We start from the raw sequence: 25,501 nt of genomic DNA on the forward strand, positions 1-25,501 counted from the left end.
TAAATGCTGGCTCTTTTTCTTTCCGCCCAACACCCCCCCGAGTGGTAGGCTGATTAGTTTTGGGAGACGCAGCAGCTTTCAGTCACGCATGTTTGCCACTTTGTTTTCGTCCTGGCATTAAGATGCCAGGCTCAGCACGCTGAGCCGCCATGGGGCTTCGTCACTGTTAAGTGCTCATTTCAGCCCCGCTGAATTCTCCTCGTGCTTGTCTCGCTGGCTTGCCATCTTGACGCCGCATCTGAGAAAGAATACACGCCTTGTGCAAAATCGGCAAGATCTTACTTCAGTTTGTTGCGCAAAGGCTCGCATTCAGCAGCTGGACATGATTGTCTCATTGAATTGCAAAGCGGGCCGGGCCGGGCCGGGCCGGGCCGGTGGAGGAACGGCAGAGATGTGTTCTGGGATGAGAAGAGAAAGGTGTGGAGAATTGTCCGCCTTATTGACCGAAGAGGCTTCAGAGAGGCGCTTCAGCACATGTTGTATCGAGCGGCCGGCAGTCACGCAATCGTACATCCAGGCCGCAAACTACACCGACGTGTGAGCGACCTGCCTCATTTGCAAAGCGGAGAGACGAGAGCTCAAAGTATGCCAAAGGCTCGGGGGCGGCGCATCCATCTCCTTGCTACCGCTGCTCTGCTTTCAGGCCCGAGCCTTTGTAAGGTGTAATCGTGTGATGCATCGCGCGACTGCTTGCTGACGTGTAATTGCGCAAAGAGAAGGCTGCCGTATCGATCGCTACCGCAGGGTCCCCATCAATGTTGAATGCGGTCGGTCACCCCCGCAGAATCAGCCCACCATTTGCTATCGATCCATAGCCTTTCCCTAATGACCAATATCTGTGCCGTCTCGAGTTGGGTACCTCGGGGTCTGGGTTCAGTCTTGATCATGGTGATTTTGACGAGCAAAAGCCCATCCGTCACATGATTGGCAGTAACTCCTATTGCGCAACGTCTCCTGCAGCCTCCTAAGTGCTCCAATCCATCAAAAGATGACTAGCTTGACACCTACAAGCTATTGTTTTCCAATAGATTTATGATTGTGAAGTCAGCCTTAAGCTTTCTTTATGAATACTTTTCACACAGTATGAACTTTTTTTCCCCTGGCGCTTTAATGTCGAAGCTGACACAGCAGAATGGGGGATTCCGCTGCTAACCTTGAGGGGCCTCGCTTTTGTTGGCTCTCACTCATTTTGGGAACAACTTGCGTGACAACGCCAAAGACCCATTTGGCTCCCTCGGCCCAGGCCTTACATTTGACCACACGCATTTTGGGAAAAGAGCAATTATCGATTCACCGTCGGACTGAATCAGCCAGCCCTCGATCGTTTCATCCAATTGCATTTCGTTTCCAAACTATCGAGAGAATTCTTTACGAGTCATCGCTGACTTTTATTGTAATGCCCATGCCTACTGTTAGCAAACGGATCACTATGAAACACTGCGGCCTTCGGGGATGGCTTAAATGCAGAGACAAATTTCACCCCACCCAGATGTGAGCGTGTGTGTGACAATCATTGGGTCTTTTTTATTTTCTTAAATAGAATTGGATCGTGCCAACAACAAAATCAAACAATGACTCACAAATGATACGACCTATGAATGATTTTCAAAATAAGGCTGACTGTGAAATCCACTCAGAACGAAGCTCTCCTGCTAACAGGGGACATTGGGCAAATTCTAAAGGCCAGCCGACAGGAGTAAGAGCCCTGCTTGGTTGCTAATGACCACTTAGCAGACCCCATTTCCTCTCTTTCTGGTGTCAAAGGCAGACATTAGGTCACAAGACACTCTCATGAGCATTTGACCCCTTTTCACCATCTGGAGCTTCGTCCGTCCGTCCGTCCGTCTCTCCGTATCTAAAAGAAAAGGGAGAGCCTGTGTGATTTGACGAAATGGCTTGTGATTTCCCCGGAGAATGTGTTGGCGGGGCGCGCTACATTGGCTGCTTTCACGCTCGGCTTGGAGCTCCCCAGCAAAGCGTGGCAGGGCTGGCGCTGTTGAAACAAGACAAGGCCATGCTCATCTTAAGCAAAGTGGCGCTGGAAGCTGGGCGTGAACAAAGCTGTCAGCACACTGAAAATTGGGTGCTATATTTGTGTTTCTCGGATTTACCCGAGTTTCATGTCTGAAGACGACTAAGTGGAGGTGGAAGATGCCGCTTGCTATCATTGGTAGTTTTTTTGGGGTTTTTTTTTTTCTTCCTTTTCTTCCCCCAACCAAGAACACTTGACGCAAAGATGACAGGCGTCAAAAGCTCCATTTGGAATGATTTGAAAAGGCGACATCTGCAGGGGCACGCTTCCTCGAGCGGAGAAGGTAAAAAGGTGGGCGCCGAAAGGCTTGGAACGTCTCCTTGAATGAGAGGCTGAGAGCGTGCAGCTTGCATTTCATCTCCCTCATCAACAACACTTGTGGGTGGTGCTAGCCAACTGTTTGCTGTGCGAAATGGATGGCGTCCAAGTCAGCAACACTCTGACGTCTCGCAGATGATCGCCTCCAAATTCCTTTCGCCTATTTCTCTCCAAATACAGCCAATTTGGGAGAAAGAGATGTAGAATCAGTGAAATGTATGTTTGCTGGTCGACTTAACAAACAACAAAAAATGGTGACTAAGCTAGATGACGGCGTTACTAAAGCCAATCTGTCCATCACTTTAAATACGACTCGACGACGGAGAGAGGTTTGGGAATGACTTTTTTTTTTTTTTTTCCTTTCCGTGAGCTCACATTGCCAAAAGAGCAGACATGATCAATACTGAGCCAGTGAATGTCTCCTGTGAGAAGCAAGTCTAATTTATCCACTATGTGTCACAGAGGAAGGGTTCAAAAGGGGAGCTTCAGTTCCCAACTTTTTCTTCAATTTTACACCACTTCAGTTTTCGCTCTGCAGCGTGACTCACAGAATAGACAGACATCCTTCCTTTCTTGTTAAAGATTAGTAGGCCCTTTTAGTGGCTCTTTTTGGACAGAAAGCATTTTTTGTGGCTGTCAGGAGATGGGATGGGATGGGATGGGATGGGATGGGTCACTTCCTGTAATTGTGACACATATCAAGTCGAACAATAACGACTTTCTACAAACCTAGCAAAGGTAGGAAGTTGGGAAGAAGATTGCCGAGCATGCCTTTGAGAATTTCTATTCTTTCATCCAGGAAGAACAGTTTGAAGTTCAGAAGTCATCAATGTTGGACCTGAGAAAAGTCCCGATTGCTCCCAATCTCTTTTTGTACATTGAAAAGGCTTTGAGGCCAGCGTTGTCAAGGGCTACGACCCAGTCTCGCATCTTCAGATCTTGAACCAGCTTTCATTATTTACAAATGGAGGTGGTGCTGCCTCGTCTTCTGTCAAGGTTTGAAGTGTTACTTCGCCTTTTTAATCAATCAATCAGAGGTGTCCCTCCTGTCAATCATCAATCAATCCAAGCAACTTATGGAACACCCTCAGACTTAGGGTGTTCCATAAGTTGCTTTAACTTAGGGCCTAAGTTGCAGGTTGAGCAGTTCGAGAGAACGTGGGCAGAGTCCTTCGACTGGAAAGATGAGTTTGCAGTCTTTAGTCTTACTCTGAGTCTGGCAGAGATGGATGAATGGCTACTAGGGATCCAACTCTTCTCCGTCCGTTCATGAACGCCACTGTCAATTGATCACCGGGACCCGAGTGTACGTCATCTCAGTTGAATGATATTGAGATGGGCTTCTTTTAGTCTAACTCCTGACCTTTTGTTTTTTTCTCTCTCTCTCCTGGCTACAGAAACTCTGATGGACACTCGAGTGGCCACAGCAGAACTGGGCTGGACGGCGTATCCTAACTCTGGGGTGAGTCCATTTGGTGTGTTTCTTTTCCCACCCAGTATGCCGAATGTGATTCAGGACCACGCAACACAGACAGGCAAATAGACCCGGAAGGCTGGCAAGGGTGAGACTCTCGACTCAAGTCGTGGCCAGTGTAGCTGATATTATGGCTATTATTTTGCCCTATCCTGGCTCCTAATGACTTCATGATGATATAATGTGTCCCACAGCAGTCCCAGAGAGCAGAGCCAAAGTCCCACAAAATGGGCACTGTAATGATACAGGAATAGCACGTTTAAGTGGCGGCGGCGGCGGCCGCGGCGGCGGCGGCGGCATTCATCGTGAAAGTGAGTGAGGAGAGCTAAAAGGATGGAAATTCACTTTTTTTCAACTTGTTCATTTGATGCACATGAAAGATGTGCGAATGAAGTGGGAAACGACAAGTCGTTTTGCTTCCTTTTCTTCCAACGACTCATCAGACGTACGATGGCGTCGAAATTGCTAAGCTCTCATTTGAGCTAGCTACTTTGATTCCATAATGCATCGCCACGCTGCACGAGCCAATACTGAGCGGTATTTCCGAAAAGGGCAGCAGCCAGTGGCTCTTTTGCACATTTTCCACATCTTTGCGAGGCATTTTACACACGTAGGCATTTACGGCTCTTCAACTTAACTGTGGTCTGGTCAAGGCATGCTTCTGTGCGGCCTTTTCAAAAGACCTATGTACAGTTGGGTTTTTCTTTCGTGTCATTTCTTTTATTTAATGGAATGGACGTACCTAAAGTCGAGTGTACCTCAAATGTTGCATTTTGGTTTTTTCCCTCAACACTAATGTTACGTTCAATTACCGTCCCATTTCTTTCGGAGCTCTACAGTACACTGTTTTGTAGTGTAGATTGTAGCTCGACTGCTCTCGCTATGCTTCTACGTATTCCCTGTTGAGCAGGGGTCACCAAACTACGGCCCGCGGGCCGGATACGGCCCGCGGGACCGTTTAATCTGGCCCGCCAACCCTGAATAAATTGTATTATTAAACTTTTTTTTTTTTTTTTGCTCATTTTGCCTGCAATGACTGCGTTTCCCCAGTAGATGGGGAAGCGCTCGCCTGCGCATTTACTACCGGAAGCCGTGTCAGAAAGCTCGGTGCACACTCACAAGTGCGTGTACGGACATGGCGCACTCGCGCTCTATTTGTATCAGTCCCGAATTTAGAGCGTGGGCTGTGACGACAGCATTCTTGTAATTTGCGCGCTGAGCTTTCAGATGCAGTTTTGCGCTAAAGCCACCCACAAACCTTCCCCTGGAATCCTTCCGTTAAAATGTCGCCCAAGTAAAGCAGTGCCGAGCGTTTAAAAGAGTTGCCAATTTGGCTCGACGTACGCGACGTGACGTTCAGCCACATGAACGTCAACATCTACCCGTCACAGATCGAGGTAAACGGACCAACACCTCGGATCTCGCCTAAGAATTGCCACAACAAATTTTACTCCAGACTATGACGCACTATCAAACTTTAACAAAAAAGACAGCAGTGTCTACAAGCCTACTGGAACCTACAAAAGGATTATAAGGAAGGAACACAAGAACTTTAAGAGACTGCTCATATGTGTCAGAGAGGTTCTGCTCTGACAACTGAGCTGAACTTTTATCTGTTAAGATTGTGCATGGCACAACAGAAAGTTAATGTTCCATGTTTTTTTTTCTATGAAGAACCCAGAGAGAGTTATTTAGTTATTTATTTCCTGTTTTTTCTGTGAAGAACTCAGAGAGGGTTTAGTTATTATTTATTTCATTAATAGTGTTATTATTTGTTTCCTGACTTTTTTTCTGTAAAGAACCTGGAAAGGGTTATTAAATAACCGTTATTTGGTTATGTGTGGCTTTCTGGAAAACAATAATTTTTTTAAGCTCCCCTACGATCGTCACACTTTTTCTGTTACAAACTGCCACCGGCCCGCCATCAGAGAAGGGAAAGGTTATGTGGCCCTCACAGGAAAAAGTTTGGGGACCCCTGCCGTAGAAGAAAGCGCGAAAGCTCCGTCCGTGAAGCAAAGCAAGGAAATCAGACGAAAATAAAAGCTTCTTGGCCTTCACACAAGCGCATAAACAAAAGAAAACCCACAAGTTTGTCATCTGAATACCCCCCCCCCCCCCCCCCCCCTCTCTCTGCATCTTACTCGAATGGTTCAAATAAAAGTGGGAACCGACTAGAGTTGCTTTCATCCGGAAGGAGATCGGTGAGGATTAAGGGGGAGTGTGGAGTGAAAGGCGCTACGAGAGCGAGAAAAGAGGGGGTAGGTTATGGGATCAAAGGTAGGGAGGAGGGGGGATTAGAAGAACCCAGAGGGAGGAGAAGGAGGGTGCTGAAGATCAATTTTGTGTCAATGCTTGTGGCAGCCCTGCAGACTTTCAGCTTTGCGCGCATGTGTGTGTGTGTGTGTGTGTGTGTGTGTATGTGTGTGTGCGCGTGCGTGCGCGCGCCTGTGTGTTTGGACCTAAGCCGGGGTTAACTCATGTGACTCTCGCAGGTCACAGTCAGAGTCGTGCTTTTGGAACGTCCGGGTGTGACGGGGTCAAAGGTTTGGCAACGGCTGCTCCGACGGAGGCTTTCGGGCGTGTCCAGTTGTTGCGCTCGGTAGGTGGTGGAGTGCGATAACGAGACGGCCAAGTGAGCAGTTGGATGGGTGCTGAAGATAGGCGCTGGAGGGCAGGAGGAAAAGCCAAACGGGGCGTGTGCTCTCGGAAGATAAGTCCGAGTTTTTGGGGAAAGCTTGCGCTCGTAGCAGGTGGAAAAAAAGAACACACATCTGCTGTTGGCATGTTTACTATTATGTGCCCGCATGCGGTTGGTCTTGCGTGCCCGCACCCGCCCTGGATGGGGCACGACTCTCGCAGCTCCTTTGCGGTGTACCAGCCAAGGACCTGCGGGTTTTAACTGGACAGGTGCGGCGTGCACTTCCTGCAGCCCGCTGAGAGCGAGCTAGCTAGCTTCAAAACAGCCATCCATCTCACCATCTGCTGACCATACTCTGTACATCTCAATTATTCATACACTGACAGGCTGTGGTTTAAAAGCACCAAATAGGAGGAAAGAATGGGCTGATTGAAAACAATGTAAGATGGAGAAGAATGGGAATGCAACGTCACGCTTTGGTCCATCTTCATCTCTTCAGGGATGCATTCAAGTTCCATGGAAATTGGATGTGAGCAGCACATGCCTTCTCTCCAATTCGTCTCATTGTCAGACCAGTGGGAGATGCCTTTTATGTGGCCTTACTGGTTATTGAGTACGTGGAGATTGGAGTGATTAAATTGCCCCGGGCTCCGACGCCAATGTCACTGCTCGACGTGAAGATGAAAATTGTGCCTTTGCGGCTTTCGTTGTTTGGGTGTCTGTATAATTTTCTTGTTCTTGGTGTTGTTGTTGTTGTTGTTGTTTAAACGTTTGTCTGAAGGAGAGATTCGCAAATATCTTTCACGGACACGCCCACCAGTATGTGCACGATATAGTTGGCATGACAGACTCGACACTGCGTTCCACATTGCTCTCCTACTTTCCTATCAAATATTAATGTCTTTCCTGTGGCATTTTAGCAACGTGATTAACATGTACAAACTATTTGAGATAAATGTAGTCCAGGGATGAATAACAGATATTGCATGACTCCCAGGAGTATCATGGAGTGATTTTGCGATATATCCTCTCCTCTTTTTTGACTATCCCTTTCTCGAGGTCAAAGCTATTTGCACGGAAGAGTGATCCGACTCAAACTATGTAAAATGCCATCACGAAGAGCAACGAGAATGAATCGCTTGAAGCAATGTCCATCTCACTGGAAACGGTGGAGCAACACATGTAGACAGATAGAATAACTACTCTCAGGCATGCGTACGTTGTTGATCCTTTGATAAGAAATGGTTGATACAACTACTGCAGCTTACTGAGTCAGTTGGGAAACTATTATTTGTATGTGTCTCTGTATTGTAGTGCCCCCAGGTGGCCAAGCCCTAATGTGTGGCACACCAGCACAACGTCCTGTGAATGGAGGCGACAAACACTGTTCAAGTAAAACATTATGGAGTGCTATTTTTGCAATTGAAGTGCATTTTTATGTGAGGGTAGAACAAATTCATGCCATTTACATTCATTTTAGTGTTGTAAGATGATTTGATTTTAACTCGGAGGGCAGCAAGTCAACAGACCGACAAAGTGGAGATGGTACTAGAGGTAGCACCTTGTTGCACCCGTTTTAAATCTTAGGCTGTGGAAAGGGGCATTAGGCTATTCGCTAAGTACCGTTTATCAGTGAGTTTTATGATGGGCTAAAGAGCCTTCATTATCTTTCGTTTGGCTGTTTTGAGTCAAAGGACCAAAACCTAGGTCACTTTTATAATCTGGGGTTACTCAATCATAAGAGGTCATTCAACATCAAAATGTTTGAATCCGCCTTGCCCAATGGTTGGCCACACATTAGGGCTTTGAAAGTGTAAAATGGCGGTCGTTCGGAACCTAAATGTATTGATCTAGGCTGGGCGCTTAGAAGCACATTTGACGTGACTTTTGCCCTAACGCCGAGCGACGGATGGCCACGGTTCAATCGGAGCCTCACCGACGTGTCAGACTGTAATTATGGAGTGGCTGGTATCTGGCGGGGCACCACCATTTCCTTTCCATCCAGCCATCCATCACGCCCAGCCAGGTGGAACTAGGCCTCCGATGCCCCTACAAAATAATCATTCCCATGCAACTTCTTGCCTGACGGCAGGGCTCGTTTAATAACAGGGCCGATCACAAATGATAATAGCAATCACGCCGCCGCATATTTTACTGCTCGGGCTGTGCAAAGTGTGTGCGCGCTTACAAAACGACTCTGAGCATACGTCTGGAAGCTTGCGAGGCGACGTGAGTAAATGAGGCAGGCGACGCTTTGCTATCAAAACAAGCCAGCTATTGCTCCAAGTGCTCTGTGGACTTCTAGGATCTGACCCTCCAGGTTAAAATGCAAATAATCTCATTATACGGAAAAGCCTTTGGAAGGAAGAACTTCTCTGACTTCTGATTCTTGTCAGCAGTGAGCACAAAGAGTATCTTTCAGCGGGCTGTTCAATCCCGACCGAGTTTGCCTTCTCGTATGCTTCGCTGCCTTCCCTCCTTTACCAATATGGCAGTGGGAATGTGTTCAACTGCTTCTCATCTTTGTCCAAATGGGGATCATGTTGCACTTTCACGTTAGCAAGTCCATCAAAACGGTTGAACTGTCGCTGTTAAAAGTCCTTTGTATCTAAATATGTAAGATGCGGTATCGGACGTTACGAATGACAACCGTACATTTTTGTTTGATTTTTTGGGGGGGATTATTATTGTTGTTTTCATTCGAGTTCAGATGTCAATAGGCTTCAAATGAATCCATTATAGACAAGCAACAACATTGTCATTACTTACAATAAAATAGAAATTTTATAAGGGTGTTATCTAGTGGGGAAAACTGTGATTGGTTGAGAATTGACAAAGAACCCTGAAGCAAAAATCCCTTCTTGGAAGCTGTCAGATATTCGTCATCAGTACGCTATCATTTAATGATGATTTATCTATCCCCGTGATGAGTTTGTACAAGTTTGAACTCGTCAAGAGATGACAAGGAACATGTATTGATTTAATCTTCGTGACACCTGATTCAATATTTTTTCTCTTCTCATTTGTGTCTCGTTAAGACCTTGCCCATCTCAGAGGCTTTAAGGCTCACCATCCATTCCACATCAATATCTCCAAACGTGAAGCTGTATCACTTCACGGTGATGAATTGGAAAACCACAAAGTGCGCGAGTCAAAGTCCGCTTTATTGTCAAAGTCTGACAAATTCCCTCGAGTTACTTTCACACAAGTCAAACATTCCGACCTCGTAAACACCTCTTACTACTTGGACGGATCCGACACAATATTACCTACCAGCTCATTTCGGAATATTGACGCCAGATGTGTAACGGGTTGTTCCCAATTATTTTTGCCTTCCCAAGTAATGACGGACAATCAATGTGATGAGCGGCGGCCTTCATGAAGGGAACGTAGCGACGGCTTGATGGCACCCGTCTGGGGCTGTGGAGAAAGGGAGTCATCAGCCTGAAGAAATGACACATCCCTTTCATTCATTTCTCTCCGCACTTATGTTTTTCTTCTATCAATCGCTCTCTCGGTCTTTGCTACACCCCTCCCATCGCTAGTAGCTGGGCGAGGTGCGACTGGTCATTAAACCAAACGTTACTGGCCGGGCGAATGCATAACTCTTCATCTATCTATTCACGACTGTCCGTCAAACCGAAGAACCGTAATGACACAAGCACTTAAAAAATCAGAGCGGCTTCTGTATCGATGGCAGGAGCGACGCTATTAGAGTGGGTGCATTTGTGTGTTCCGTGTGTGTGTGGTGGCTTTTTACCATTCTGGCATTTCATCATCAAAACCAAATACAATGCTTGTATTGTTACAAGACAAACGCCATCGTGAGTAAATACAGAATGTCGCCTGTTACAAACAGACAGTAAGAGGAAGAAAATAGTAGCATGTCTGCATTTGATGCTGTGGTTCCATAAAAGATCCTATAGGATGTTAGAAGCCAGTGTCCGGAGCCGTGCTTCCGTATAAGAGCATATCGGATGTCCAGAGGCGGGTGATATTTTTCTGAAGCAAGTCAGGGGATTGTGAACCCAAGTGCAAAATGAGAAGAAGAAAATCTTGTATTCAATCATTAATTATGAACTCCTGCTTCGTGAGGTAAGATATTGGACCCGGCCATATACTACAAACCCATTGAAAGAAAAAGAAAGCCCGTTACAAAGTTTGAACCCACTTTGGAAACGATGGCTAATATTTTATCGGTGTCTGTTGACACAATGGGGACACCAAATATCTGTCTCGTTCATTATTTCATGGACCAATGAGTTTGTGGACAGACCCGAGACGGGCATCATCGCAGACGCCTCGGGTTCCTCGCCGGCGTGAAAGATGGTGGTCATTTGGCTAGACGAGAGGCGGTGAAGACCCCCTCCTCGGGTGCAGAGGAGCCCGGGCGGGACGAGGCGGCTTGGTTATATTAATGAACAGGCAGCGCCCAAAGGGACAGCTTGCCGTAACGCTGACGAATGGTCATTACCGGAAGAGTAGAGCAATGGGAAAGACTTGATAAGAGCGTGGGCTCACAGGGAGTTGCACTTGGGAGAGAAAAAGCCTTGGATTTGGGTCAAGTCGTTCATCACGCCAACGCTGTCACTTTTCCACCGTTGCTGGAATCTCTTGTTTCTCCCGGGTTGGATTTACGCTGCCGCCGCCGCCGCCGCCGCTCCGAGTGTCCGGTTTGGAAATAGTCACGAGAGTCGGTCGTTTCTCAATATGAAGAAGGCAAAGTACGGTTTTGCATTGTCACATTGGCAATGTGCGTCCTTCAATAGCTTTGCCACTTGCACTGAGGCTTCTGTTTGCCCTGGTAACCTTGCACATTCCTAAATGCATGATGGTTATTCTTTCCATTCCCTCACAGCTCCCTTCAAGTCCTCTTAATTATTCGTTTGTACATTGGCTGGCAAAATTGGATGGTCAATCAGATTTGAGATTGCCTTACTCAAAGTCTTTAGCAGTCCATTGGGGTCGCTTTTAAAACGGAAGCTTCAAAAGGTCAGGAGGAGGAAGCACCGGGAGATACACTGCACACGCATGAAAATTGCATCAACTGTTTGGAGGCCTGCTCGCTCCACTGTAGACCGCATGTTTGAGAATGTTTGCCATTTTTCACATCACGTCCTGAGGGTTGTTAGTCACCTACGTAAATGTTGGACAGATGCCGTGATTTACCCAAGTCAAATTCCTTGTTTGGCACGCTCAAACATGGCAAATAAAAACCCTTGAATCTTGAATTAACTGCTCCTTTCCTCCGGCTGTTGGGATGATTGCCACTGGTGGGCTACATGAAGCTGAGCTCCCCCCCCCCCCCCCCCCTCAACACTCCCTCACAAATAGATAAATGAATAAGTGAATCAATCAAACAATCAAGATCAACGGAGATATATTTGGCTGATAATTCAAAAACGCTTTGACACATTTTCCAACCGCCTGCATGTAGTAAAAGCTAGCAGCCTCTTTTTTCTGTCTGTGATTTGTCTCTTTGATTTGCAACCATTGCAAATGTTAATGGCACATTTTCACCATGATTCGGTGCACTCACTCGATGCAAGGGAGCGGCTGTTGCTCGTCCAACATACTTTGTGGGTCACACCTGCGAGGAAAAGGCCGACATTGCGCTTTGATTTTGTGTATGCATGCAAATGTCTTCCATGCTGCCATGTAGTCTGTCTAATTGTAATTCAGTCGAAGCTAATTTTGAATTTGTTATGCAGCCCCTTGTATAATGCACCGCCTGAGTGGGCGCCCCGTTAACCACCATATCCAAAGACCGTTTGCTTTGTTGATTCATAGTTGTGCTTTGGTGTATTTGGGCAGGGAAAAAAACCAATCCAAAAGCTCTAACCTGTGTCCCCAAAGCGAGGCTGTATTCCTCAAAACAATTCCATCCCTCGTAAATAATTGTTCTTTAGTCGCCCTAACCCATTAAGGCTGTTCTCGAATAATTGAAGACAACAGGAAGTCTGAAGTCAATCATTTCAGTTCAAAGGCACAATTAGAACTGACTAATTAGGAAAAACATTGGCACGGCGCCATCGTTCATTTGAGTATCAATATTGACTTTCAAATAAGAAACGAATGTCAATCAAAAGGGAGCTCTTTGAGACGTATTTCAACTACAGAAGCGGTATGGAGGATGGATGGATGGATGGATGGATGGATGGAATATTATTTTATCTCGTTATTTTAAATGGTATTGGTCTTGTTTCGATTACTGTCTGTTTTGTTTTATGTAGCTGCCGTTGTTGTTGACGTGCTATACAAAAAAGTCCAGATGGGTTGGGTGGTTTGATTTCAACAGCTAACAAGCTAGCCTGTGGTCTGGTTTTCACTTTTGTATTTTGGATCTGAACCTAAAATTGGAATACGAAAAGCTTTTTGAAGCCAAATCTTCAGTGCCAGTGGTTTGTTTTTCAGTTTTCCCTCTTTTGGATCTGAACCAAAAATCGGAATATAAAAAGCTTTTTTAGGCCGAATATTCAGTGCCTGCCTGTATAGTCTGTTTTTCAGGTTTGTATTTTGGATCGGAACCTCAAATGGGAACATGGAAATGATTTACAAGCCAAATCTTCAATGCCTTTTGGCTTTTTCATATGTGACGCTGACAATAACACTGTGTGTGTGTGTGTGTGTGTGTGTATATTTTCCCTCTGTTCTTTGCTCAGTGGGAGGAGGTGAGCGGCTACGACGAGAACCTTAACACCATCAGGACGTACCAGGTGTGTAACGTCTTTGAGCCCAGTCAGAACAACTGGCTCCTCACCACCTTCATCGATCGGAGGGGAGCGCAGCGCATCTACGTAGAGATCCGCTTCACGGTGCGCGACTGCAGCTCCATCCCCAACGTTCCCGGCTCCTGCAAAGAGACGTTCAACCTTTACTACTATGAGTCGGACGCCGTCATTGCCACCAAAGGAAGCGCATTCTGGATGGAGGCGCCCTACCTCAAGGTAGACACCATAGCTGCCGATGAGAGCTTCTCGCAGGTGGACTTCGGAGGGCGGCTCATGAAGGTCAACACGGAAGTCCGCAGCTTCGGGCCGCTCTCCAAGACCGGCTTCTATTTGGCCTTCCAGGATTACGGTGCCTGCATGTCTTTGCTGTCAGTCAGGGTGTTTTATAAGAAGTGCCCGAGCGTGGTCCAGAACTTTGCCGTCTTTCCGGAGACCATGACCGGCGCCGAAAGCACCTCCTTGGTTATCGCCAGGGGGATTTGCATCTCCAACTCGGAGGAAGTGGATGTTCCCATAAAGCTGTATTGTAACGGCGACGGAGAATGGATGGTTCCGATCGGCAGCTGCACTTGCAAGGCGGGCTTTGAACCGGACAATGGCAACGTGTGCCGAGGTAAGAATCCTTTCTTGGAGCAGGTTTCACGCTTAGGAGTCATCTGGTTTCTTCCCTCTCGCCGGCTTTCTTAACCGAGTTCAAGCATTGACGCGGGCCGGTTTTGCTGCCTCTCGTCAGATGGCTGCGACCAGAAAAAGCAGTCACACGGACGGCGGCGGGAGAACTGTATCGCCCATCTGGGCTCTTTTTTTAAATGAAAAAGAAGAAGAATGATTGATTGTTTGCTAACGATGAGCTTGTATGACTCGGACGGGATTTGAGGCGCACATTGGCAGACGGAAGGGTCGCGTCGCGTTGCGGCACGGAGGATGGCTTTGTCTTCTACAATGTCACCCTTTCCACTTTGGCCTTTTGAAAAGACGTCACGCTGAGTTGATTTTGAAGTGACCGCTTGAACTTTTCGGCTTTTGCAAATTTCCTCAATTATTTGACTGACTGCAATTGTTGGTCATTTAGCACCTCTTTAGTCTTTGTGAGAGAATACCTCTGAACGGCAAGCAGGTGGAACAAAGCGTCAGCACGATATCGCCGATCATCAATTGATTGTTCATCTTGGCACAATGGGCCGTAGCGCTTCCTTGATCCCGTTCACCTCGTGCCTTCTCAAAACTCATTAGCATTAGCGTTGATTCTTAATCTGTTGCGAGCGCCATCCATCTGTGCACCTTGCAGATGGAAAAATGTTTGGTTTCTATTTCACCTCGGTCTGATTTACAGAAGATTCCGAAGGATGACTAATCGTATGTACATAAGGATGAGGCTGATCTGTGTGCTGCAACAGTCTGTTTCACTTTGTCTAGCCTTCGCTGCTCCATATTCCAGTGCCGTCCTGCTACATCGACGTACTTATACGTAAACACAGACAAATATTTGCCCAAGACCGGCTCGTGGTATGAGGCATTCCGAGTTGGCCTGCCTCTGGCGCTGGGCTGGAGCGTGTGTGCTGCTCTGATAACACGGATTGATGCGCATTGGCTGTGATCACTACACAGATATGAAAGCAACGCAAATCGACAAAGCAAAGTGTGTTTGGCTGCGCACACACTAAATTCACACTTCTGTGAAATGACTTTCAATTGAAAACGTTCTTGTCTGTATTCCATTACATGTTACTGAATTCATTTTGTTTGGCTTGGTTTCATTTTTGTCAAGAGTAGGGGATTTCATCTCTGGAAGTATTCTTTGTGTGATTTCAGTGCCAAGTTAAGGATTGGCTCAATTTCCCTAACCCCAACATTATTATTATTCTTCATTATGATCATGCCTCAGAAAGGCTCCATCGGTATATGTACACAGAAACCAGACGCTACGAGAGGAATTGGGAAGAAAAAAAAAAAAAAAATCTGGCTTTTTTTTCAAGACTTCTTTCTAATCATGCTATTATGCTGTGATCACATCAAATGAGCAGGACTCCTGTGTCTTAAGTCTTAAATGGTAGGCCTGTTGTTCCACTTGTGAATTCCAAATGTCAATATTCTGTTCTAATGGATCCCGTGAATCAAAAGCATTGGGATTGGAACACGGGACACGTCCGCATTAAGATAGACTGTGACTCATTTTTGAGTTATACCAAAAAAAAAAAAAAATCCCTCACGAATGTCGCTCTCTCCATTTTCATTATAGGATGGCAATTTTTCTAATTAAGATGAAATGCTGATTTCCGTAACATGCCAAATCCCCCCTCCCTTTTCTAGCGCCTCTGTACAACTCCTCTTTGTGCAGCACAGTAATTGGCATTTTGGTGGGAGTCTCGACTCTTAGTGTAGCTCGTGTCAGCTTGGCCACCGCTGTCAACACCGCCAGCGCAAACAAGCAAGCAAGCACGCAAGCAAGCAAGCACTGTGTACGCTTTGCTGTGTGCAGTGTATACAGAGCCCCTGAAGGCCCAGCAATGAAAAGAGTTATCTTTCAGAAAGATGGATGAACTGTATGTTTTCCCACTAATCTCCTGGCCGCCCTTTGTTAAGCACCTTCAGCAAGTCGACACCCTGCTGTGAAGTTTCACTCGCTCCCATTTCTGCCTCTCTCCCAAATGAGAATACGATGAGGAGAAATCGTGTTTTTTCTGGAACACATTCATGCCATCAATCTTAGCTGTGGAATGAATTCAGCTCGTACGTCACGGAGGCCGTGCTAGTGCACTAAGCTATATGTTTGAATTAGTGGCAGGTATCACTGTGTGGCAGGTGTGTGTGTGTGTGTGTGTGTGTGTGTGTGTGTGTGTGTGTGTGTGTGTGTGTGTGTCAGAGGGACCGTGTCATGCTGTTGCTCAGTCGCGATGATGCCAGCGTGCCATCCTCATTAGCAGCTCTCACCCAAAGCAATTTGGGCAGCCCACCCACTCTTTTTCTTTTGCGCATTGTCCCTTTTGGCTAAGGAAGCAATTTGATCACTTTGCTGGTAAATTGACTGGGGCCTCATCCAAAATGTCATTGTGTGTGTGTGTGTGTGTGTCCAAGGTTTGTGGGTCATTTTTCGGAATTTGGGTGAGGTCGAGTTATTTTGTCTGCATCATTTCTAGATGTGATTTCTGACTTTGACATCCCTTCGCAGTGGTGAAGATCTGACCAGAGTATCCACTTTTTTTTTTTCTTGTTTCACGATTGTTTTGAATTAACATTTTAAATGTGCCAAAATATTTGTTGACCAATCTTTACTATCCATTTTCCCTCTATCACTTTCCATAAACTGGCATTATTTTCTTAATAATGAAGTCTATCTGACAAGCAATCCATGGAGCGTCCGATACCTTATCCCCGATACATATTCCTTTACTTTTCATTTTTTAGTGTCGCAAGCCTACAGAGCAATGGGAATACACTTACTAGGTATATATTTCCTCTCCCTGTTAGGCGCCAGTGGGCTTTTGACGTGCTGGCACATTAATATTAAAAATATTCAAATAACTTTATTTAACATTCTGCCGGCTGGCGGTGGCAGCAGGAGATTCACAGCCCATTGAGCAAGTGTGCTTCTCTGGGCTAAGTGGCCATTTATCATGGCTACCCTACTCCTATCTAATGGCTGCCATCATCAGGCACACTTTCTCATAAACACATATACTTCTTCAAAAGATTAGCAGCGCCCTTGCGTTTGCGTATTGGGCGCTTTTAACCAAACCAAGTATTTGGTTAAAGTTCAGCTTTGGCTGTGTCCACTCCAGCAAAGCGCCGATGACTTCTTAATCTGTCTTTCCTGATTGCAAGGAGCCTGGCTGACTGGCTGGCTGGCTGGCTGGCTGGCTGGCTGGCTGGCTGGCTGGCTGGCTGGCTGGCTGGCTGGCCGGCCGGCTGGATGGCTGCATGGCTGGATGGCTGGATGGCTGGATGGCTGAGGGGGCGTGCAAAGTCCCACTGAGCTATTGGAGCCAATTCCAGCCCAATTGCCCTTGTCAACTTCACTGAGTTGACTTTGCACAGAAGCATCCTGTGTTGGGACGAACTAAGTCACCTTGGAGGAGGCCAATTTTGTCTTCCTGAGTTTATGATAACCACTGAATGAACTACTAGACTTGTTTTTGGTCTCTTAATAGCTTTTGATAGTGCTGCTCCCTTTTGTGGATAAAGTCTCACAAACAACGGCAAAAGCAAAACACATTCAATAAATGCTTCTATTGTTTTTTATGTGGAAAGAAGCAGAAATACCCATACGACCGAGGAACCCCCCCCCCCCCCCCCCCCCATATTTTGGAGTTGCGCTCTGGTGACCGCAAAGGCTACAGCCCACGGCTGACATTTTCATCGTCATCCAAGCCCGTTAATTTGCCGCCTTTTGGTGTACAAAAGAGCAGAGAGGTGAAAACTTCTTGTTTCCTTGGCTGTCAATAGTTTGAATAGAGGGAAGGCAGAGAGCATCTCTTTGAATGGTGGGGACCGGAGCGTGCGTGCGTGCGTGCGTGCGTAATGGCCCCCAAACACATATGCGCTGTTCCCACAGTCATGGACGCTAGCTGCTAATGATGTGAGGGGAATCTAGAGCTTTTTTGTCCCCAAGTAGCGGCCACATCCAGTACTCTTTGTCATCCCCAACACATGCTCCAACCTGGATTGTCTTCATGGTACCTGTTGGTCGAACCCTTTTGCACTTGGAATATTTTAGCCTTTAAAAGCAACCGTGCTTCTCCAATCCGTCTCTGAGTTTGCCCCTCCCAGGGCCTGGCTTCTGCCCTTCTTTCGTCTCCTCTCCTCTGCTTTCCTCTCGTCTCGTCTGCTCTCCTCTGCTCTCCTCTCCTCTGCTTTCTTCTCTTCTCGTCTGGTTTCCTCCGGGGGACGCTGCGATGCACAAAAGAGCCCTCACGCTGGGCAGATGGCCGCGACTCTGCTTAATTTGCCGACGCGGCCCTCATCGCCTTAACACAAAAGCCCAGCGCACCCAGGGGCTCTGCATCACCCTCTCACTTTGTCGCTGACCTCCATCAATCCAACTGGCGCCTTTGTGCTTTGGCGATGCGACCGCATAATTAAGGATGCAGCAAAGACAATCAAAAATGTCTGTATCCCGTCAGCCAAATAACAATGAGGAATAGTTGTGTCTTTTCCTCCTCCTTTGGCAAATGAAACCAGAACGAATGACTTTTAAGATCACTTAAGCCTTAGTTCAGCATGATTCTGAACGATGACGGAATATTTTGTATTCACAAAGACAATAAGCAAATGTCTTTTCATCTACTTTGGCCACCACAACATGGGAATTTAATCGTCTCAGCCAGACCCCCTCGTTAACCCTCATTTGCCTTTTCTGCTTAGCGGTCGCCATCGATACTTGCTGTCGTACTGGTAAAACGTCCAGAGTTGTTTTGTTTGATGGGAGGGAGGTTCCATTTCAAGTTCTAGGAAAGTGTCGTCCCCCTCCCCTTGTTCCATCGCTCTCCGATTTGTTGAGCGCCCTAATGCCAAGTGTGACGTGACAGTCGTCCTGGTGTCATTGACTGAATAATTGTGCGTGCTCGTCTTTTTCAATAACAGGAGCAGACTTCACCGCTATATAGTAGCATGCGTTGTGTTTTTCTGCGAGCACTTTCAAACAAGACCAGACTGAGAAGTCTTCTGTTGCCCAGTTTCTCATTTTCAAACATGAGCTCTGTTTGGCAATTTGAATGCGTAAGAAGACCAAGGGATCAACCTTAATTAAGTTTAATGTCCAAATACGATACTGACAGCTAATCAAACGCGTGATCTGATCCCGCCGTGTTCTGCTAACTAATTAAATCCAACACCAAGGAGCCAAACTCACTTTAGAAGCTTAAATGAAGTGAGGCTCAATTTGACTTGAACATCATTTAATAGAACGAACATACCCTATCCGACTACAACTTAGCTGGAGCCTTTTCACAGGCTCAGACGTAGATCATTAAAAGGAGGAGCTGAGTGACATTTTGTCCGGCCTTTAATGAAGGTGTACAGATTCGATTTAGCGGCAATTTCCAACGGAAAATTCAATTCCCTCTGTTTGCAGCATGGTGGGGATGAGCGCTTGATACTATGTTGCACGCAACGCAATTTCACAAGCACGCTCTTGTGTGCGTTTTAACGTGTTGCTCGTTCCAGATTCGTCGACAAAATAAATCAAAGTGAGGACACCTTGAGGCGGCGGTGTTTCGCAATCGGTTCTCTAACCGCAGAAAGCTGTCACTTATTTTGATGTATGCATGGTGACGAATGACGTTTTTATTGTTTTGCATGGCAAGATACATGGCTGGCATAGATAGATACATTTTTTCAAAGCAATTGAATATCGTTCGGAAACTCCCAGCAGCATCCCATCCGCGTACGCTTGGGATTCAACTGACTAAAATGTCTGATTCGAAAGTGAGGCGGGTAAAAAAAAGGTCAAAGACTGTTTTCGGACTGTTTCATACCAAACAGTTCCGCTCGGAAACGGCAAAGATGCTATCTTAATGTTACTATAGAAGCAGAGGCCCGTCTGCATGAGCACAATGGCGTGCTTTCCAAAGAGAATCATATCTGATTATGCAGAGTGCCAATCGAGGCAAAAGCTGACAAACAAATGGATTTGCTGCGTCTCCAATGTTCTCCGGGGGAAGCTGCGTGCACGGCCGACGGCTTTTGTGTCGGTCGGAGCCAACAGCAAGCGTAATAAGACCCTTTGGGGAATGAAGCCGAGGCTGAGCGATAGGGACACAAAAGCGCACATGCTCATACACTTAATTTCACTTTTTAATTTCTTTGGAAAACGACCTTTACATTCGCGCCTGCCTCCAGTCTCTCGATCTGGACTCGTCGCAAGCGTCTCGCAGACAATCTCAGACATCGTCCCCGCTCCTTTTGTTTTACTTCTGCTCCAACTAGGAGAGCAGTCACCGACGGAGTGGCACAATAGCCCAATGTGCGCTCGATGGAACTTTTACCCCACTAATGCTATTTGAATAGCCCCTGTTTGGGCGAGGGGCCCTCTTGTGACCCTCGTTTACGTCGGCCGGCTGCTATTCTTGCCCGCCGGGTCCCTCGTCGGCACAAACTCTTAAACCGGATTGGAAGACCCCCCCCCCCATTGCGGAAATGATTTGAGAGAGGGGCCTTAGCCGGACGGACAAAAGGGCACATCCTTAGTTGAGATCGGGGGGGGGGCTCTAAGCCCCGTTCCTTCCTTCCTTCCTTCTTATTCCATAGAGAAGGACGTTGTTGTATGGAGAGGGGAAGGTGATTGGGTGGTGAAGCCATGACATGGTTAACATAACGCTAGCTGGTAAACATAAGAGGAGGTCCCAATTGTTTGGCACTCCCGGTTGAATGTATTTTCAAAATCCAAATGGACTAAAGCGCAGCAATTTTTGTTTTTTGTCAGGAGAAGTCTTCTAAATTGACCACAGAAAATCTGCCAAATTTGAATGGAAATGAAACAAATTGGATGTGAAATGTTTCCAAATTCTAAAATCTATCGGCTCTCTTTTGGCATGCGATAACGATGCGAACACACTCGTGCCTTGTTAACGGTCATTCTTCCTGGCGACATTTGAACACTTTGTGAGTGTGTATGAAAGGCCACATTTCTTTCAAACACTGTTTCTCTAGCTCCTTCTTCTTGTTCACTCTCCTTGCGCACTGTGGCGGAACCCCTAAATCCAGTGTGAAAGCAATTGGCTCTCCGATCTAATCAATAGCGGGCCAGGGCAGCGAGCCAGGGGGAACATCTCTTGGCCCGTGCTCAGCCACAATCCATTTCAAAGCATTGATTCAGTCATTGAAATACAAAGAGTAGACGCAGTCAACCGCACAGGTGCTTTAGTCTTTTGCTGTGCTAACCTCTTATAGATCTGTACTATATCACCTGCCAACCTGCGTGTGGTGGAAATGTGTGTGTAGGGATGGTAGGATTTATTTCCGAGCCATCTGTGCGTAAGTGGGTATGGCATTTAATCTGGGACCTCTGTGATGGTGCCAATCTGGAGGGAGGGGGTTGGGGGGCTATTTGCTGCTAATCCAAAATGTCCTGCCCAGAGAGTATGTACAGTCTGGGGTACTATTTGTGGCTTGATTTCATGACTGATAACGAAAAAACTATCCCTCTCTCATCCACCCAGGCGCGCAACCATGTCCTAGCTTTGCAAAGCTCGTCTTTAAACGGCCGTCTGCCATTTGTCGAGCAAATCCGTGTTCCCAGTAGGTCATATGAAGTTGTTTGCCCTAATTCTCAGATGGACAAGGTGTTGATGTCTTTCAAAAAGTCCACAATGTCATGACGCTTAATGAGAAGAGCTGAAAGTGTGATAGAGCATCCATCATCTGCTAAATGTCATTTTGCATGGCCTTTAAAACCAGACAAACTTGGCACCGCAGAACTACTAATGGAATCATCAAATGAATCCATAGCAAATTCACATTCAATCTTGTAAAGATGCTGTAATTACACCAATTAAGATCTTAAAAAGCACTTTGGAGCATAGAGAACGGTGTCACGTTTTCCACCGTGTTACTTGGGATTAATTAACACGTCATTACGTTACAAGTGGTGGGCCGAGATATTGCTAAGCATGGCAAAATGTATTATCATCATGATCGACTTGGTCTTTGGTTGTTTTTCTTGACCGACAGACACATTTGTCTGTCACGTGTTCTCCATCAATATTTGCAACCTGGGTGAATCGGCAGTCCAAGCGAATATGAAGATGTAGTAAGAAGATCTGCTGCCAATGTTTTTCGTTGTAGTTGTGTTTTTCTTAAGGCACATGCAATCACACAAAACAAATGTATCTTTGCCTGTGTCATAGCTTCAGCTTTCATATCGACTGAAACTGACTGATAAGGTCAGTCCTGGCAAGGTTTGGACAGGTAGGGGTAATGGTGGAACACACACACACACAGCACCACACCTCAATGTTACGGTGTGTCTGTTTTTCCAGAGGAGGCTAGCGCTTTCTGATAAGGTTACGAAGAGGTCATCCTGATGTAAAATAGGACATGAATATAGATAAGCCGCGCTTTCCGTTAACCTTTGGATGGCTTGGTCTTGCAGGTGTGTTGCGTGCCAACCGGCGGCATCAGTCTCTGCTCAGCCATGAGATGGAACGGAATTTTTCATGAACACACATCTGTCTTCAGTGCAATTGAAATATACTTGCAGGTACAATCCAGCTTGATTACAGTTTGAAATTGAAATGTCTGATGGGCACCATAGCAGATCCTGAGCACATTTTTTTTGGGGGGGGGGGGGGGGGGGGGGGTGGCATGTGTTTTATTGCATCACCACATGCGGCCGCTAACAAATGGATTATCGGTGGTAGACGTGTCATCGGGGTTATGTTGGCTGATGGGAAAAGTCTCCCATGGTGACACTCTCTGTGATGACCGGAGGCAGGAATAAGCGGCCGGCGCTCAGCTTTGTGATCCCAACCGTGGATGCCCGAATATTTTTGTGGAAACGGGGAATTACGTACGCTCAATTAGGAATCAAATTACGGCTGGTAAACAGTGAAGGGACGTTGGTTTGCCAGTGTGTGTCATTGTTCTCTGCTTGTTTTTAGCTGTGCTTAATTGCCCGTTCTCCTTCATTGGTCTCATTAGCAGGTGTTCAACCCAGAGCCCAGGGGCTCCGGAATTTCCGCATACATGCTTACTTTAGGCTGCTTTGAAGACTTACTACAGCTACTCTCAAAGCATTTCAATGATCAGCCGGTGGGTGGTTTGTTCATATGAGCGAAACAGAACGTGCCATACGCCCATTTTTTGGACTTGTACATACAACCTGGATTGTTTTGCTATAGCCAGCAAACGTTTGCCACTGAGTTGTGTCCCTGAATACCGAAGACGCTTTCAAAATCTCTTCTCTCTGGCCCCCCTTCTATCTGCACGATATGCTCTGTGCCTTGCATTCCTGACCCCCGCAAACAAAATTGGCCTAATCCAGTGTGCCAGGGCCAGATAGTACCAACTCAACACTGGGTCGTGAGGTGGCTGTGTACAGCTAAGAGATTATTTACTGCTCTTGATTGTTATCACGCTCGTGCTGCGCACACACACGCGCTCACACACACGTACTCGCACAACTCCTGAATGTACTTTTAGTAAGTCTGCTGGTCATGTCATCGCCTCCTGCCTCTTCAAAAGAGAGAGTGTGGGCCATAAAGAATACTGGCTGTGAGGTTACCATGGCAACCATCTGCCCATGGGGTTCTTGCTGTCTGCTAAATGATGGCGACATATAGAAACTCACAGTGAACAGTTGAATGTTCATTGAATTCAGTCATTTTGGTCGTGGTTGTTCCAATAGGTGAATGAACGACCGCTATGTCAACATAAGAGGAGATACTATGTGTATCATCAAGGCTTTCCTCTTGTCTGCCCGTTTACTCTCGTTTGCCGTCTTATGCTTCTGATGTAGTGCCTCTTTCACGATGGCAGAAAAGCCACAAATACACTTTGGCACAGTTTGAAGCCTAATTGGATGATACCTTGACGTTCTCACGAGGTTTCTGCAGCTTTAGATACTTCCATATCACAAGTTGTAAGATGGGAGGACCGAGTTGTGTTTGGGGAGGATTACTGACGCACAAAATGGCTTTGTTGCCGTTGCATGTTGGGGTGTGGACGAGGGGTCGTGACACTGCCAGAATGGACGGATGGATGGATGGATGGATGGATGGATGGGCGGATGGGCGGATGGGCGGACGGACGGACGGACGGACGGATGGACGGATGGACGGATGGACGATTAATGATCGGGGGAGTGGTCTGTAGGAGGAACCCCTCTGCAGAAAAGAAGGACTACTTTCAATCATCCTTTTACTCCAGATCAAATCTCTCAGGCCTGCCTTCTTTCTTTTGTCACAGATCAGGGGGTGATGAGGGAGGCTAGAAGAGATGGACGCTGACCAGACTTGCCAAATGATGTCACCACCGAACCCTCAACGTAGTGGTGGCTTGCGTGACAATTTGGAAGCATTCAGGCTGAAATGTCCTTCCAGGGTCCCTGTTGACCCATGTGAGCAATTCATTGGACGCCTCACCGTTAAAAGGCACTTTGTAGCCTTGCTTTAAAAAGCCTGTGGGGATTTTGCATGGTTTCTGACAAGCCTTTGTTTCAAACCTGGCTTTGACTCAAAGAAACATGGTGCCGTTGGATGACCTTGAAGAGAAAATGAACACCTGGGCTGGAGACGCATCTCATTACGTGGATGGTGGTAGGAAAATGAGCGGTGACAGATGAAGAGGAAGCCTGAATACCAATGGGCTCTACCACCGCTTGTGCTTAGGAATAGCTGCCGAGCACCACCACCCCCGCTCTCCCCTCTTTGACGACCAAACTGCCAAATAATGATTCTTCGCCACATATGCACCCTCTTGCGCTTTGAGCGGTAGAGCTTTCTCGTCCGGTGACAAAGTACCAAAAAGTCAAGTAGGGGTCAACTGGGGTCTTAACCTAATCATGGGGGAGTTTGTGGGGCTCTATGCTGAGGACTATGATCCAGCCCACGTTATAAATGCATGTTGGGAGTTCCCGTATTTTAAGCCACTTTAAAGCTATGCCACGGGAACGAGTCAGACGAGGGCGAAGTCTGTGTCCTGTAACCTTGATTGGGCTGTGTAGGAAAGCCATTTCCAAAGCCATCTTGTTCATAATCCGTTTCACTGGCTGCCCCCCGACTCTCGAGTGCAATTTTCCATTTGATCCTCCACGCGCCCGCTTATTCTTCTATGACAGCCTAATGTAATTCTTATTCTGCTCGACCTATAAATCCCACGTCTCCAATGAATTCTAATTCTTAGGACCGGCCCGTACGGCACATTGTGAAGGCGCGCGGGCAACGAGACACGGTGCCTCCATGTATGATGCATGGCCCGCATTGTGCACTTCATTATACGCTCGGCAAGAATACGGGCCAGTCCACCCTCTGAAACCCAACACCGGGTTGGGCACAGAAGCTATTGTGGAAGCCCGCTGTCGGAAACCCCGCTCTCGTCGCTAACGAGTGACGGGTGGTGCACACGGGACAAGAACTCTTGGCCCTTTCTTTCCGCTCCAAATATTCCGAAATCGGGTGACAGTAATGTCGGAGCGTTACGATTGTTGTGGGCTGTTGTTTTAGAACCTCTATGCATTTGCTCCGGAAGCAGATCAGTGCTGAAATGAATTCAAGCGTAGTATTCCATTCATGCGCATATTCAGCTCCTTTGTTGGAATCTTCCTACCTTAGCTGTAAGAACGGCGCAAATGAAATCGGTCACGTTTGAGCCGA

The 25,501-nt window shown here is 46.8% G+C and overlaps 1 protein-coding gene across 8 annotated transcripts in view; it reads left to right on the top strand.

Moving 5' to 3' along the window:
* The window catches only part of ephb3a (eph receptor B3a), an 87,404-nt gene that overhangs the window by 27,450 nt on the left and 34,453 nt on the right, over positions 1-25,501 (top strand). For 7 of the 8 annotated variants that reach the window (XM_061295518.1, XM_061295519.1, XM_061295517.1 and 4 more), the window contains exons 2-3: positions 3,748-3,812; positions 13,125-13,806. In XM_061295518.1, the coding sequence (XP_061151502.1) occupies positions 3,748-3,812; positions 13,125-13,806 (747 nt within the window). Of the gene's footprint in view, positions 1-3,481; positions 3,657-3,747; positions 3,813-13,124; positions 13,807-25,501 lie in introns of those variants that run through there. The other variant, XM_061295515.1, reaches the window with a different exon arrangement.

This window comes from Syngnathus typhle, linkage group LG13 (assembly GCF_033458585.1).
Source record: "Syngnathus typhle isolate RoL2023-S1 ecotype Sweden linkage group LG13, RoL_Styp_1.0, whole genome shotgun sequence".
NCBI classification, from domain to species: Eukaryota; Metazoa; Chordata; class Actinopteri; order Syngnathiformes; family Syngnathidae; genus Syngnathus; species Syngnathus typhle.